Raw genomic sequence first — 16,059 nt, 5'->3', positions numbered from 1 at the left:
CACTTGACATTTACTAGCTGTGTGACCCTGGGCAAGTCACTTAACCCCAATTGCCTCAAATATCTGGGGCTTTCTCCAGTCATCTTGATGTCTATTTTGCCCCTGGACCCAGATAGCTCTGGAGGAGAGGGCAAGGTTGGTGACCTTGCACATGCCTCTCTCACTTAAATCCAATTCACTGCAAGTCATGACATCCCCTCCTGATATCAGGGTCCTCTTCAAGAATGAAGGACAAACAACAACAAGAATCAGCCCATTATACTGCTCTATTAAGATCTTTTTTAATCTGGTCAGTTACCCAGTATATATCCATCCCAGCTTTGACTCATTTACACATTTGATTAACATTCCCATCTATGATTTTATTCAAATCACTGATAAAAATTATAAACGATAAAGGTCCAACAACAGATCCCTGGGACATCCCACTGGAGGCCTCTTGCCAAGTTGACATTGAATCATTAAATCTTTGAGTACAGCTCTTCAACCAGTTCCAAATTTCCTCTTTCTCCATCAACCCCCCTCCATTTACCCAAGGATAACATGACATATTTATTAAATGCTTTTCTAATAGCTAGATAGACCTATATCACTTTTACCATCTGCCAGTTTAGTAACCCTGTCAAAAAAGGAAATAATCTAAGTCTGACATGTCCCATCCTTGTTGATGCCATGTGTAATGATTGGAACGACACCACCTGCTAGAGACTTACTGTAGGAAAGCTCCGCCATGAGGAGAAGGCACCTGAGGGCAAGCCATGTGGCTTTTCTTTGGTATCAGGAAGTGGCGTTTGCTGGTGGGAGGAAGAGGGGGCAAGGCTGGCTCTCTCGATCTCTTTTGCTAGGACTCTCGTAGAGAGTGGAGCAAGAGAACGGTAGCTCCCCGAGACAGAGAAATGAATCTAGGCCTTTCTCTCTCTCTTCACCAAATTCTTATTCTCCTTAATAAATGCTTAAAGGTCTAAACTCTTGCTAAAGCTTATAATTTATTGGCCACCACTCATTAGATATTTTAGACAGTATAGCTAGAATTTTAGCCCCTTACACATGCTAGCTCTGTAGTTACTGCTACCTTTCCCAGGATTTGTTTACCAACCAGCTCTTTAATGACCATTCTAGAATTTTCCCAAGAATTGAAATCAACCTACTAGCTTATGGCTTGCAGACTGTCCTCTTCCTCCAGGTGCCTGAATGAGGAAACACAGGGTGGCTCGGCTCCTCAACTCTTTAAAAATTAAATCTATCCTTTCTCTCTCTTCCCAGTTACCATTTCCTCAGAATGGTCCCAGCTTCTGTGGTGGATTCTTTTTTTTTGGGGGGGGGGGGGTGAGGCAATTGGGGTTAAGTGACTTGCCCAAGGTCACACAGCTAGTAAGTGTCAAGTCTCTGAGGCCGGATTTGAACTCAGGTCTTCCTGACTTCAGGGTCGGTGCTCTACCCACTGTGCCACCTAGCTGCCCCATTAAAAGTATCAATCATATTTCTGGGTTTTTTTTCCTTTTTTCCCCCTGGGGCAGTGAGGGTTATGTGACTTCCCCAGGGTCACACAGCTAGTGTCACGTGTCTGAGGCTGGATTTGAACTCAGGTCCTACCTGAATCCAGGGCCAGTGCTTTATCCACTACGCCACCTAGCTGCCCCCTATGTAGTGGATTCTTGATCTGAAAACATGGTGGCCAAGACTTGAGTGTCATAACTTCATGTTTTTATGTTTTAGGAAGCTCTTCTCAGCTCTTTCCCATTCTCTCCCCCTCAGATCCCAGGAAAGAACATGGGTCAGCTGTCCCAATTGCTTACCTGGTTTCTGACTCTCTGCCCCATTTTGGCCTTTAGCACCCCAGTGCTTCCTGACTTGACTGCTCACCTGACTCCCAAACCCCACATCTCTATCCTGACTCCCAGTTTCCAAGAACCCCCTAAGCATAGTTATTTTCTTCTTGGTGTTGTCTTAGTTTTGCTAGTTCAGGCTTCTCCTTTGATCTTCAAAATATGCTGTTATTCACAGTCCTTGCCTCTCATACACAGACTCATCTAAGAAATCCAGGGAAATCAAAGCATTGCACAGAGAACTGATTTATTTCTTATGAGGTTTACATAACCACAGCATAGAGCAGAAGCTGAAGAGCTACTTCATCAGTAGAATAAGTGGATAAGAACAAAAAGATGGTGACACTCATCAAGTTACAAGGCACACCTAGGGTAGGGAGGGAAAAAATATCTGGAAACCTATAGCTTCTTTAATTGCTGTTTGCATGAATGAGCAAGGATCAAGAGGGAAAGATGTAATAGCTGGAAGGAGAGATAGGAACACGTGCAAGAGGACACCAGAAACTGGCCTATCTCATATCCATTGCTCTGGGGTGGGGCTGTAGTTCTGTAGTCAGTCTTATAGATTTGAGAAGGGGGGAAATGGAAGAGAGGGAAAGAGGAAGGAAGGGTCAAGGAGGTAGAGTGAGGGGAAAAAAGAAAAAGGGAAGGGGGACTGGAAAAGCAATCTCTATTGAGAAATGACCACCCTGCCTCCAATTCCACTATTGGAAGGTCAATCCTTTGAGTGAACATTGCCCTCCTTCTGCCTCTGGGAGGGGAAATAACACCTCACCATGATCACAATCCCTTCTAAGACAAAAGAATAGGGAAGAGCCGCTGTTTAAGCAGTTGGTTGTAGGGATAGATAGGATATAATTGGTTTGGCATACAGAAAATATGTTTGTAAGGGATGGGACAAAGAAAAGTAATGGGAAAAGAGATAGAGATAGTTTGCCAATTTCCCAATTGGGTTGAGGTCTGGCATCCTGGGGAAGATGGACAACCATAGGGAAAGGCAACACAGAAAAGGATGGATGCACTGGGTATGCCTTAGCTTGGAGCTACTGAAGTATTGCCTCTTGAGCATCCTCTATCCCTTCCTACCAATCTTTACCTTTATCCATAGGGGAAACTCCCTTCTATTCTCTGTTGGTAGAAGTGGGGCTGGGAGGACAGACTGAGAACTGGGTTGTAATCCCACTTCACACTCTCTTAGGCTCTCAGGGAAGCATGAAGGAACAGGGGATACTCAAACCTTAGAGAAAGAGAGGGGGAAGAAGGTGGGGACGCTGGGGAACCTAAGCAGCATTATAGAGAGAGTGAACATGTTGGCCAACAGGAAGGGGAGATGGATTCATGATATAGAGAGTAGAATCTCCTACTCTCCGTTCCAGCCACGGCTCATGGCCTGTACCACAGCCCCATAGAGTTGTGTCCATGCCTCCCTCATGGCTACATCAAAGGTGGGGCCCAAGCACTGCTCCAGCATGTAGAGTAAGGACTCCCCCACCGTCTGCAAAGAAAAGAGCAAAGCAGCATTTAGAACATTGGAAGCACACTCTAGACTTTGGAAATCGCCTTCTTCACAACCCTGTGAGAGAGGTAGGGGGCAGAGATTGTCCCCATTTCACAGATGGGAAAATAAAGGTCCGATTAATTATGTGGTGGCAGGTATCATCTATAGCCTGCCCTCCTCAAAATTACCTTCTTTCTCTTTTTTTACATACCTATGTGTCTACCCATTGTCTCCCCCTATAAAACAGGGCAGGAGTTTCATTTTTTCTCTTAAGTAACCAGAGTGCCCGGTACAGAGCAGGGGCTTTAATTGCTGCCTGATTACCAACTCAGTGAAAGGAAGGGCACTAGGATGGGGTACACAAGGGGCTGGGGTTGGGCCTGTCTGCCCAGAGGGGTAAGCAGCTGCCTTACCGAGAAGGAGCTGAGCTTCACACCGACCGCCTTGTGCTTCTTGCCCAGGTTGGTGAGATACTCCTCCAAGGAGGACAAGTTCTCCACATGTGTCACTGCAGCATCAATCACCAACATTACCTGCCGGAGGACCGGGGAGAAAGATCTACACTTAGGAGAGCAAAGACAACCCATCCCCTTAACTTCCAGCAGAAACTATGTTTCTCTGGGGTCTCACAGGAAAGAGGAAAGGGGAAAATATACCCCCAGACTCTTCATTTTTAGCAGAAGCCCTCAAATGTAGATGGTACAGTAAATAAAGTCCTGGACCTGGAGTCAGGTAGATCTGAGTTCAAATTTGACCTCAGAAACTTCCTATCTGTGTGACCCTGAGCAAGTCACTTAGCCTCTGTTTCTTCGACTATAAAATGGGGATCATGGGCAACTTCCTCTCTGGGTTGTTATGAGGATCAAATCAGATACTTGTAAAGTACTTAGCACAGTGTCTGGCACACAGTAGGTGCTTAATAAATGTCTGTTTCCTTCCTTCCTACAAGGTCTGAGCCTATGAAGAAATGCTGAGACATAGATACATCTACTCTGGAACCTAAGATGATAAGACAGCTTAAAAACCCCACAGCTGTTCCCAAAGGCTTCTAGTATCTCCTACAAGGAGGTCCTAGAAGAGCTGTCCAGCTGGGATATTTGACTCAATCTGCCCTGCCAGCAGAGGGTCAGCTTCCATCCAGGTGGCTGCGCTGCCACTGTGTAGCCAGATCATGTTGGAAGCTAATTGAGTTGGTTAGCACCCATTGTAGTACTGGAAGCTAAAGGTTTCTGCCCCTCATTCCTTTCACTATTTTTACCTGCTGGGAAAATCTCAAAGCTGTCCCAAGGCAAGGTTGTCTCACTCTAACTACAACATTGTGTTTTGTGGGGTTTCTTAGATGCCTGATGAAAGACATGATGCTAGGCAAATATATAACATCACATCACATCACATCACAACACAACACAACACAACATACTATACTATACCACACTAATGCCATACTATACTATAATGTAATATAATATAATAGTCCTGTAGCTCTAAATACACTTTCCAGAGCCAAGGAGAATTCAGATCAAGGACATGCCTCCTCTCTGAAGATCTCAAAGCATTCAGTGAGCCTCATGTGGCAATTATTCCCTAACATTTACTGAAGTGAGGGGAAACTGAGGCCCAGTGAGATGAACCACTTTGCTCCAAGGTCCCTAAAGTCATTTGTTGAGTTCAGTCATCTACACCCCACTCAGAGTTGGCTATTCACTAGGATATCACCTCTGACATTGGGGAGATGGAAGCTCACTTGCCAAGTGTTTGGGAGGGTGATTGCTGACCTTCAAGAGGGAAAGGTTGGACTTCTTCCCTGTAGTGAGGCAAGCGAGGTAGAGAAAGACAGCTATGGGTAACTGGTGGGCCCATCCGGGAGTCTGCCTCTCCTGAGCCAGAGATCATTTTTAGAGCCTAAGAGGGAATGTTCCTCCTCCCACATCCCCAGTTCTCCCTGGGGGAATGACGGAGCTACTCTCTAGGGTCTCAAGTTTCCATTGACCTCTCTTCTCTCCCAGCAGGGCTAAAAAGACTTGACCTCCCCAACCCCCACCTTTCTTCCCCTTGCCTCTTACTTTCCGGATGTGATCCAGGAACTCAGGAGAAGAGAGGCAGTCCTGGGGACTGGAGAACTGCCGGCAGTTATATTGAAAGAGGGGCAGTAGGTCCGGCTCCAGGTCAAACAACCTGCAACAAATAAGGATCACAGCTCTATAACCTCTCTGCGCCTCAGTCTCCTTATCTGTAAAATGGAATTACTTTTACTCATGAACTTACTTTATGAACCTCATGGGGTTCATAAAATCACATATTTAGAGCTGGAATGGACATTAGAGATGAACTGGCCCAACACCCTCATGATATCCCCAAAGATAGAAAAACAGAGGTTTTATCCATCAGGTTCAACCTGCCATGCTCATTAGAGTTATTGAGGACATCAGCAATGGCAAGGGAGACTCCATCAGCATCCAGTTAAATTTGCTCAGGCTGGGACACTATATTCAAGTTGGAAATGCCCTCTTGTCTTAGCCCCCTTCCTCATTACCCAGATGCCTCCATCCTATTCTGGCTGGACTTTTTGGGGAAGGATGTCTCTGCTTCCTTCTCTCATTTCAGTTGGGGAACTTTGTTGTTGAGTCATTTCGGTCATCTCCAACTTTCCAAGACCCCATTTGGTGTTTTCTTGGCAAAGATACTGAAGTGGTTTGCCATTTCCTTCTCTAGCTCATTTTACAGATGAGGAACTGAAGCAAACATGCCCAGGGTCACACAGCTAGTAAGTGTCTGACGCCAGATTTGAACTCAGGTCCTCCTGACTCTAGAGCAGGTACTCTATCCACTGTGCCACCTAGCTGCCCTCAGTTGGGAACTAGCATCACCTCATTCCAAATCTCAGGCTTTCCCTTTTTCTAAGCATATTTTATTAATGCATTTTTATAATACATTTATTCCCCAATCATTACATACACACACACACACACACACACACACACACACACACACACACACACAACCTTAATTTCCCCTTATATCAGGAGAACAAAAAAGTTAAGAAAAAATTACTTATAGTGACTATGACTGATGCAGTTTATAACATTCCACACTTGTAATCCTACCATTTTTCTTCTGAGTTGCAACAGCAGTCTTGCATTTGAACTAAGATCTGTTGTCTTTTAATGTTGCCATTATTTATACTGTTTTGGCTTTTCTTTTGCTAATTCACTACTACCACCAAACACACACACACACACACACACACACACACACACACAACGCACCCCTCCATTACAGTGTAGTGAAGAAGGAGGGTATCAGAAAGACCTGAGTTCAAACCCTGCCTCAAACACTTCCTAGCTGTGTAACCCTAAGCAAATTAGGTAACTTCTCTGAACCTCAGTTTCTTCATCTGCAAAATGAGGGGATGAGGAGACTGGACTTGATGGTATCTAAGTTCCTTTCTAGCTCCAAATCTCTACAGCTCTGTCCTTTGGACTCTAGCAGCTAATAGGATCCACAAATAAGACATCGCCACATACCCAAATGATGTCCTTAGGAACCACCCCTCTAAATGATTCCATAGGTCAGCTGCCCACTAAGTGCTCCTCACTTCCCATAGGAAAGGATCGCTAATTTGTAGAGAGAAATGGCGGGTTGTCTATTCCTATGGTTACTCCAATGCTAACATTTCTGCATTCACCCTCCGACTCTCCGGGCTCAAACCATGGTTATGTCTCCTTTCTAAGGCTCTCAGATTGCTCAAGTTTCATCCTATGAAAAGGGCTTTTCTCTGCCTGTAATGAAGAGAAACTGATGCCCAGCAAGAGAAAATTGTTTGCCCCCCAAAATCACACCACCCAGGTATACTTTAGGTCCCCTCTCCTGAAATCCTTTTAGCAGCTAGCTCATAGGGGGTTTCTTCAGCCCTCTACCCTCCACTCCTCATGCATCCTCCCTTCTCCACCTAATTGACAGAGGATCTGCTATCCTATGAGGAATACGGCCGGGAGGAATGACACCCAGGGCTTTTGTTGGCATCAGTTGAGTCCCTAAAGCCCAAGCCCTTTTCAGAAATGGTGAGGCCAAGACAGTTCCTCTTATTCCTGCATCTCAGACCCTGACATAGCTTAGGGACCTCACTGCAACCACCAAAAGCTGACTCTTTCCTTTGATGTGGGGGTCTGAGAAGGAATCACCATCTAAGATACCTGTCCCAGTATTCATATTCCCAGTCTTCTCACCCTATCCTGAAAAAGGACTAATCATATCTGAAATAAGGTCAGCAAAGCAGCAGTCCTGACCTAGGAATGATAGGCTGTGGGGGGAAAGGGGGAGACTTAAGGCTCTTAACACCTGTGTCATCTTTAGCTTAAGGAGATCCCTCACTTTGCCCAGGATTTGCATCATTATAATTATCATCGTGGCTTTTGTTTCATTCCTTAAAATTCAAAAAGTTTTCTATGTGGTATGTCATTTGATTTTTAGAACCAGCCTGGTAAGCCAAGGAATGCCTCTTTATCCTCATTTTATAGATGAGGAGCCTGGGGCTGAGAAGTTAAGTGACTTGCCCAATGTCACACAACTAGTTGACAGCAGAACCAACTTGAACTGATGTCATTGACTTGCACTCCAGTGTTCTTTCCATTTTAATGGAAGATCCAGAAGACACCATCCTGCCAAGTAGTGCCATTCTAAAAACAACAACAACAACAACAACAACCCGCCTACTGGGGACAGGTCCTTCTCTCTGAAAATACTTCTTTTCTTCATTAAAGCTTACCCCCTTCCTTTCAGAGCAGACACCTAAAGGAAATAAGAAGAGGGGAACCCTCCTCCCCAAACTGACACTATGTGCTGCCCTGAAGCTATGAGGTTCAGTCCACAAATGTCATCAGTTTCTTTCCAGACCACAAACAAAATCCTCTCCCCAACAAGGTAGAGGCAGCCAAGCTTTCATATAGTTCTGTAGAGTTTCCAAGAGTTCATTGATCTTTCTGGGAGCCCTTTGGGGAGCTCATCGATCTCCTTCCAGGAGGAGTGGGACACACTGAGGAACCCTTGGCTGAGCCTCAGGCTCTGCTATGCCTAGAGGTATGCATTGGGGGGTGGGGGAAGAAGGGGTGGCCTCCAGGTTATGTCTCTTCTCCATGAATCTGATTTTCCAGAACAGAGGATCTGAAAAATGTGGAAAGGACTTTAGATTTAGTTCATTTTCATTCTTCTTCCCCCACTTTAGAGGGAAGAAAGTTCTTTTTTTCCCAAATGCCCTGCATGGATGATAAGGTCCTGAGATTTTAGCTTCTCTCTAAGCCCAGGTTGGGCTCCAGAGGGAACTAAATTCTCACTGGACTGAAATTCTCACTGAATCTGGATAACCGCTTTCTGTCCCTTGGTCCCTCAGAGTTCAGCTCTACTCATTAACTCAGGAAAGCCCTTCACTGGCCTTTGCCAGAACCGAGTCAGAGACTTGGGGAGCCAGGGTTTAGTTGATCTTCTGGGCACCATTTCCTCTGCCCAGGGACAGGAGGTAATGAAATGATTTTCTCCCCTGGGCCAGGGTTTGGCCAGTAGAGAGGTTGCCATGTCACAGACAATTAAGGCGATATTCAGCTTAAAATGGACAGAGCAGATGATGGGGGGGGGAGCTCAATGAACCAGAGCATTGGCTGGAAAGATAGGCAGGGGAAGAGAGCCCAAGGAAAGCACCCCCATCCACTGTCACCAGGCAAACACACCTTCATCCTCTGCTATCTGCAGGTACCACCTGTTAACAAAGTTACCCCAATGAAGGGTATTAAGCTGAGAGGCAAATCAGTCCTAGATTTTTCTCCCCTCCACAGGAGAAATACACTAAGGTGACCCAAAGGGAGAAGATGCAAAACCCCACAGACAAAAAAAAACCCTCTTGCTCCACAGACCAGGATCCCACATAGTGGAGGGGGACACTGGCCATTTTCTCCCTCCCAGCCCCATCCTGAGAAAATAGAAAAACAGCAGAGGAGAGATTAGCAGCTGGGGAGACGCATCAGAGATCCGTGTCCATCGTTCTTCTTGATTTCTCCTCCACATCTGGGGGAGCTCCCCCACCAACCCCAAGGCCGGAGGCCACTGACTCGCGGCCCCCAGGGGCTTCAGCCAGTCCCTCACCTGGTAAACAATATCATCCCGTGCTGGAGAGGGTTGCTGTTCACTTTCTGCCAGCTCTCTCGGATCAGCTCCTGCTCTGGGCCCGATAGTCTCCGGATCTCCATGGTCTGGTATCAGAAAGCTGCGAGGAGGAGCGACCAAAGCCCAAATGCCTCTCCCTGAGAAAACCCCTTCCCTCGGGGCGTGGAAAGGGATGGAGACACTTCCTTGGCAGTCTCCCGCACCCAGGCGATCTCCAAGCACTCTGCGAGAGAGCTGCTCGGAGTCTCCCCGCCCCAGGTGACCGCCGCTCGCCTCTGCCCCGGGAGCCTGGACACTTGCACAGCACGTGCAATCCCGCCCCCCGCCAGAGCCAGCAGGATCCTGCCTCCCGGCTTCACTTGGGTGGGTTTAAATAGCCCAGCTCCCCGAGCCTCAGCTCCTGGAGGCCAACAGAGAGCGAGAAGGGCGCTCCATCCCGGGAACGAGGGGCTGCCTCCCCACTTCTAACCACTGCCGAACATGACTTCCTATCTCCCTCTGGTGCTCTGCCCCCGGCAGCGCCCTGGCTCGGCTGACCCCCTGGTACTGCCTGCCTCGATGCCCACCGCCCACATCAGGCACTGCAGGGGACACCGGCGGCTGCTCTCCCTTTTACTTTCCCTGGAGGCAGCCTCTGCGCTGATTAGCTTCCAGTAGCATCCCCCCCCCCCAATTTGGTGCTCTTAAAGCCACAGCGTTCCCCTTTTCACTTCCATCAGAGCTCTTAAAGTGACAGTTTTCAAACTCTCCTAATTCGCCCTACACTTTCCTCCCCACCCACCTTGGCCTAACTGAATAGGATACTGCATTCCAAACAATGTGTGTGTGTGTGTGTGTGTGTGTGTGTAGTGGGGCAATGATGGTTAAGTGACTTGCCCAGGGTCACACAACTAGTAAGTGTCGAGTGTCTGATGCTGGATTGGAACTCAGGTCCTCCTGAATACAGGACCAGTACTTTATCCACTGCACCACCTAGCTGCCCCCCTGTCAGTCTACTTTCCTGGAGGCTTGAGTAAACGGGAGCACCTCCTAACTCCCCTTGATACTGGTAGGGAGAAAGCTTTCTCCCTCACCCTTGCAAAAGTTCCTTGTGGTCCAGACATTGAGTTCCCTTCATTTCATAATTTCAGGGTCAAAGGAACATATTTCTAGACGTATGGGAAACTTATTGCTCCACCTGCAGTGACATAACCAGACCATAAAGTTTTTCTCTGCCATAAGCCCACCTAGATGAATTGCATCCCAGGCTACTGAATCAGAGTCCTTTGAATTTCAAGGGACCACAGAATTCACAGAGAGGGACCTCAAAAGCGTCAGCTAATCAGACCCTTTGCCTAATGTGATTAGTCTCCTCTATAATACATCCAACAAGTGATCAAACCTCTGTCAGAACACATCCAGGAACAGTGAATATGAATTCAGGAAGGCATACCTTGGTTGTCACACAGTTTAAGAATCATTAGGAAATTGGTTTCTATATTTTCCACATCTGTCTCACTGTATCTTCCATTCATTGAAAAGTGTTCCCCTCTGGAGTTATGAAAATATATCTATCCTTTTAAAAAATAAATAAATAAATAAGATCAATCTTTTCTCCAGGATAAACATGCCCAATTCCTTCAAAAGTTCCTCCTTTGTGATTTTGAGTTCTCTTATCTAGCTCCTCCTGAGACATCATATTTATTTTTCTCCCAAAGTGTGCCACGAGGAGGCAAACACAATCTTCTAGATGAATGGTCTGACCAATGCTGATACAGTAGGATCACCCCCTCTTTTGTTCCAGACACCATACTTCTATTATTGCAAGTGAAGACTGAAATGAAGGAGTTAGGAAACATGGTATGGAGAGAGTCAGGAATCAGGAAGACCTGAGTTCTTTTGGCATATGCCTTCTGACTGTGTGTCCCTGTGAGCGCAAGTCAGCATCTCTGTGCTCAGGCAACTAAGACACTAAACTGAAGAGCAGTTGTAGATCTCTTTTGGTAGAGGAAGTTCCTTTACCAGAAATTCCTTAAACCAATGTAATCACAGATTAGGTTAAAAACAAACAACTAAATCAAGTCTTTGGCTCACATATGACATTGTTCTTCCAGTCGTATATAAACTTGGACAAGTATATCTCATTGAGAGATTCAACAATTCAGTTACTATAGCATGCTCCCAGGCAGCTAGGTGGTGCAGTGGATAAAGCACCTGCCCTGGATTCAGGAGGACCTGAGTTCAGATCCAACCTCAGACACTTGACACTTACTAGCTGTGTGACCCTGGGCAAGTCACTTAACCCTCATTGCCCTGCAAAAAAAAAAAAATTACACACACACACACACACACATATATAGCATGCTCCCCATCCCACCTCCAGCTCATTCCCCCAACTTATACTGTCACTGGCAAGTTGGGTCCTCAGAAGGGCTGTTGCTGTGACCCAGGTTTCTTGGGGGTAATCCTGTGGGCAGCTATCCTCCTAATGCTGTGGTTCACAAGACCCTACTAGCATGCTTCCCTTTAAAGATTAGCTAGCAGATTCAGTTGTTAGGGAAGTCATTTACTCAAACAGGATAGTGAGTAAAGTAGTTCTCTTAAAACCTGAGGCATGTTCTCCACAAAGTCTGGGAGGAGAAAAGAAGTCACTCTCAATACAATGGCAGTGAGGCACACATGTAGGGAACTTCAGGTCCTTGGATTTATTTCTTTCCCTGACATCCCCCATGATGTTTGGTGCCAGAAATGTCATTGGTGATGGAAGAGTCAATCTTGGGCAGGGCACCTCAGCTGGATGAGTCAATCTTTGGATAATCCTAAATTGGATTTAGGCTAGTCATTTTGTCACTGGGATGCTACCAGACTGGACTAGATAGGTCTCTTAGCTGCTAGACTCTTTGCAAGGTACAGTCTCTCAGCTGTACTCCCTGGGCTTGGCTTTTCAAAGTGCATCTACAATCTTCACTCCCTCCAACCTCTGGCTCAACTGGGTATTGTAGCACCCGTTTCATCAAGGATTTCAGCCAGAACTGGCACAGATAAGTTCATTGTCTTGGTCTTTTGCATTTACAGGTAAACTATTCGAATCTCAAACAATTTCTAAGGTGTGGGATGTTTCTTTTGCATCTGAAAAGGTTTCTCCCCTTTTTCACTTTCAACCTTGTTGAAGTCTAAGTGGGGCATACATTTGCATCATCATTTAATAGTCCTAAAATCAGAGTGCTTACCACCATTTTCTTCCCTCTTCTCTACCATTCTAACACTGTTACTGAAGGATAAGAAGAGGACACCACACAAGATTGAGGGCCATTTGGTATTTTTCTTTGTTTCATGGGTTTCGATGACCAAATAATTTATCACCTACTAGTCTACACTTAACTAACAGGTTGGGTTTTGTTTGGGAAATCGTGACACAATTTCTATTATCCTAAACTTCTCCATTAAATAAGATCCCATCTTTTTAAGATCAATATTCTTCTGGTGAAGTTTATATTGGTAAATAAAGGGAATAGTACAAGTCTCCAAGAAGTAAAGTAAAAATTATGGGTGACTCAAGGAGTAATGGAGAGATGCATGATGGCTATAAAAAGACTAGCATTTCATGAAAGACTGAGTACATGAAAATATAAAAGATATTACAGAAATTAACCAAAAAAAGAGAAGGGCTGGTTCAGTAGTGGGAAGGAAAGATAACAGGACACAGCTTCAGTACTAAATTGAGAATCATGATATTCCAGAATTTTAAAGTTGAAAGGGGCCAAATCTCTACAACATATTCAAGAGGAGGTTATCTAACCTCCACTTGAAGACATCCAAATAGAGGGAATATTCCACTTCCCCCTTGCCCTTATGGCTATCTCTAATTATTAAGGAGCTTTTCTTGATATCAAGCCTAAATTTATGTCTCTGTGACTACCACCCATTGTTTCTGGTTCTGCTCTGTCCTGGGGTTAAATAGAACGAGTCTACTTCTTTCCAATGCCAACTCTTTGGATACTGGTATACATCTATCACAAAACATGCCCAGCTCAACCTCTTCTCAGGAGATAGTTTCAAGGTCTTCATCATCCTGGTTATCATCCTGTCCCTGCTTTCCCACAGATCCATTGGACACTTCATTAGAGACCTCTTTCAGGGTGATCTAGAAGAAGGCCCCAATCATGTTAGACAAACTCCATGTGGAAGATCTATGGGAATTTCGTTCTGCTCCACTGTCAGGCATATCACCGAAAATATAGATGTATTAGAATACTGAATTTTTCATGGGTGGATAATCTTGAGCTTACAACTCACTAAAATATTAAATCCTGGGGCAGCTAGGTGGTGCAGGGGATAGAGCACCAGCCCTGGAGTCAGGAGGACCTTAGTTCAAATCTGGCCTTGGACACTTGACACTTACTAGCTGTGACCTTGGGCAAGTCACTTAACCCCAATTGCCTCACTAAAAAAAAAATTAAATCCTTAACAAATTTACTAGTCATCTCTCTCATGCTGTTGTACCTTTGTTTGTTTTTTTAACCCAAGGATAGGACTTGACACATCCCAAAGTATTTTCATCTCGTTAGATGCAAATTGTTCTAGCCAGATTCCTAGTTGAGATTTTCATAGAATTTTAGTGCCAGAAAACCTTGGAGGTTATCTGTTTGAATCCATACTCATATAGGAAACTCCCTTAATAACAATCCTCAAAAGAGATCATCCAGGGGGCAGCTAGGTGGCCTAGTGGATAAAGCACTGGCCCTGGATTCAGGAAGACCTCAGTTCAAATCTGGCCTCAGACACTTGGCACTTACTAGCTGTGTGACCCTGGGCAAGTCATTTAACCCTCATTGCCCTGCCAAAAAACAAAGTGGGGGGGAATCATCCATCCAGCCTTCACTTGAAGACATCCATTGAGAAGACTCTACCTCCAAAGTCAATCCATTCTACTTTTGGATGGTTCTAATTTCTAAGACCTTATGTTAGACTTAAAACTTCCTTTCTATAATTTCATTGGGTCATGTATTTCATATTGGAAAGGGTCTTAGAAGACAACTATTCCAACCCATTTGTTTTATAAAGGAAGGAAATAAAATCCAGACAGGTTAAATAACTCCTCCCCCCCCCCAATCACAGAGGCAGTCAATAGCAGACAAGTTGGAATTAAGACACATTCAATCTAATTCCAAATCAAACACCCTCCAGTTTATAAACCTACCTAAAATGGGGTTCCCAGAAGTGAACCTGGTCTGATGAGGACAGAGTGTCACCCAGAGCACCCCTATTCTAGTCATCACACCTCACTTATTTCAGCCTTTTCTTCCCCATGCCAAACACTCCCAGTTCCTTCAACTGCTCTCTCACGACAAGGTTTCCATTCTTCCCATTATCCTGGACCTATTCCTCTAGATATACATCAGCTGGGGGCAGCTAGGTGGTGCAGTGGATAGAGCACCGGCCCTGGATTCAGGAGGACCTGAGTTCAAATCCAGCCTCAGACACTTGACACTTACTAGCTGTGTGACCCTGGGCAAGTCACAACCCCAATTGCCTCACCCCCCCAAAAAAAAAGTTATAGATATGCATCGGTTTGTTGATGTTTTTTTTTCAAATGGGTTGCCCATAGCTGAATAGAAAAATCCATATGGGTTCTGACAGGGAGGTTATTATGTCATCCCCTTCATTCTATACACAGATCCTAGATCTCTACGAGGTAGCATTAGTTTTGGTGGCTGCCCATGTTACATTTTTTATTAATTTTGCATAGTTAGTCAATTAAAATTCCCAGATTTTTTTTCCAAATGAACCGTTGTCTAGCCATACCTTCCCTCCCTTATATTTATGTAGTTTATTTTTGGAACATAAATGCAGGATTCTCTCTGTTTATTCCTATTACATTTTTTTGTGTGTGTGGCAATGAGGGTTAAGTGACTTGCCCAGGGTCACACAGCTAGTTGTGTCAAGTGTCAGGGGCCGGATTTGAATTCAGGTCCTCCTGAATTCAGGGCCAGTGTTTTATCCACTGTGCCACCTAGCTGCCCCCTATTCCTATTACATTTTAACATTAAGGAGACAGCAAGGTATAGTGGAGTCAGAAAATTTGGTTCAGATTCCAGTTCTCCCACTTACTACTTGTGTGAAGCTTGAGCATGGCTTTGTTTTCTGAGCCTCAGTTTCCTCTTCTGTAAAATGAACAAGGTTGGACTAGATGACATCAATTTCCCCCCAGAACTAAATCTATGATCTTACGATCTTATTAGATTCAACCCATTGCAGTTTAGTAAGGATATCTTTACATGTCAGAACCTCAAGGGCTAGAGCAACAAATGCTGGGATTCTCCCATACATGTGTTAAATATCCTTCCTACCTTTGTGTCATCCATAAAGTTGATAAGCATGATATCTGTCTTCAACTAAGTCAGTGATGAAAATGACTAGAAGGCATCCAAGGACAGAGTCATGTTGCAGGCCACTAAAGGCCTCCCTCCAAATTTACGTCAATCCATTAATCAACAATCTTTGCACCCGATCATTCAATAAGTTATAAATCTGATGAACTGTATAGACAGTCTGTGTGCATCTTTTCCACATGTATATTGGGAGAGACTGTCAAATGGCTTC

General features: G+C 45.0%; 1 protein-coding gene across 1 annotated transcript; it reads right to left on the bottom strand.

Moving 5' to 3' along the window:
* Positions 1-2,060: 2,060 nt before the first annotated feature.
* Positions 2,061-10,176, bottom strand: NGB (neuroglobin). Its single transcript, XM_043985436.1, has 4 exons — positions 9,457-10,176; positions 5,388-5,499; positions 3,738-3,857; positions 2,061-3,321 (listed from the first exon to the last, which is right to left on the bottom strand). The coding sequence occupies exons 1-4, from the start codon at positions 9,558-9,560 to the stop codon at positions 3,187-3,189; spliced, it is 471 nt and encodes a 156-aa protein (XP_043841371.1). The 5' UTR covers positions 9,561-10,176; the 3' UTR covers positions 2,061-3,186.
* Positions 10,177-16,059: the final 5,883 nt, after the last annotated feature.

The sequence above is a fragment of the Dromiciops gliroides genome, chromosome 2, assembly GCF_019393635.1.
Source record: "Dromiciops gliroides isolate mDroGli1 chromosome 2, mDroGli1.pri, whole genome shotgun sequence".
NCBI classification, from domain to species: Eukaryota; Metazoa; Chordata; class Mammalia; order Microbiotheria; family Microbiotheriidae; genus Dromiciops; species Dromiciops gliroides.
This window is presented reverse-complemented; position numbering and strand designations above follow the sequence as displayed.

Bases quoted from the DNA above. Each gene is read 5' to 3' on its own strand.
- NGB (XM_043985436.1), bottom strand. From the start codon at position 9,560: ATGGAGATCCGGAGACTATCGGGCCCAGAGCAGGAGCTGATCCGAGAG. The intron at 3,858-5,387 runs GTAAGAGGCAAG...GTCCTCCGGCAG, and splicing joins TCCTGGATCACATCCGGAAA to GTAATGTTGGTGATTGATGC. The intron at 3,322-3,737 runs GTAAGGCAGCTG...TTTTCTTTGCAG, and splicing joins TGAAGCTCAGCTCCTTCTCG to ACGGTGGGGGAGTCCTTACT.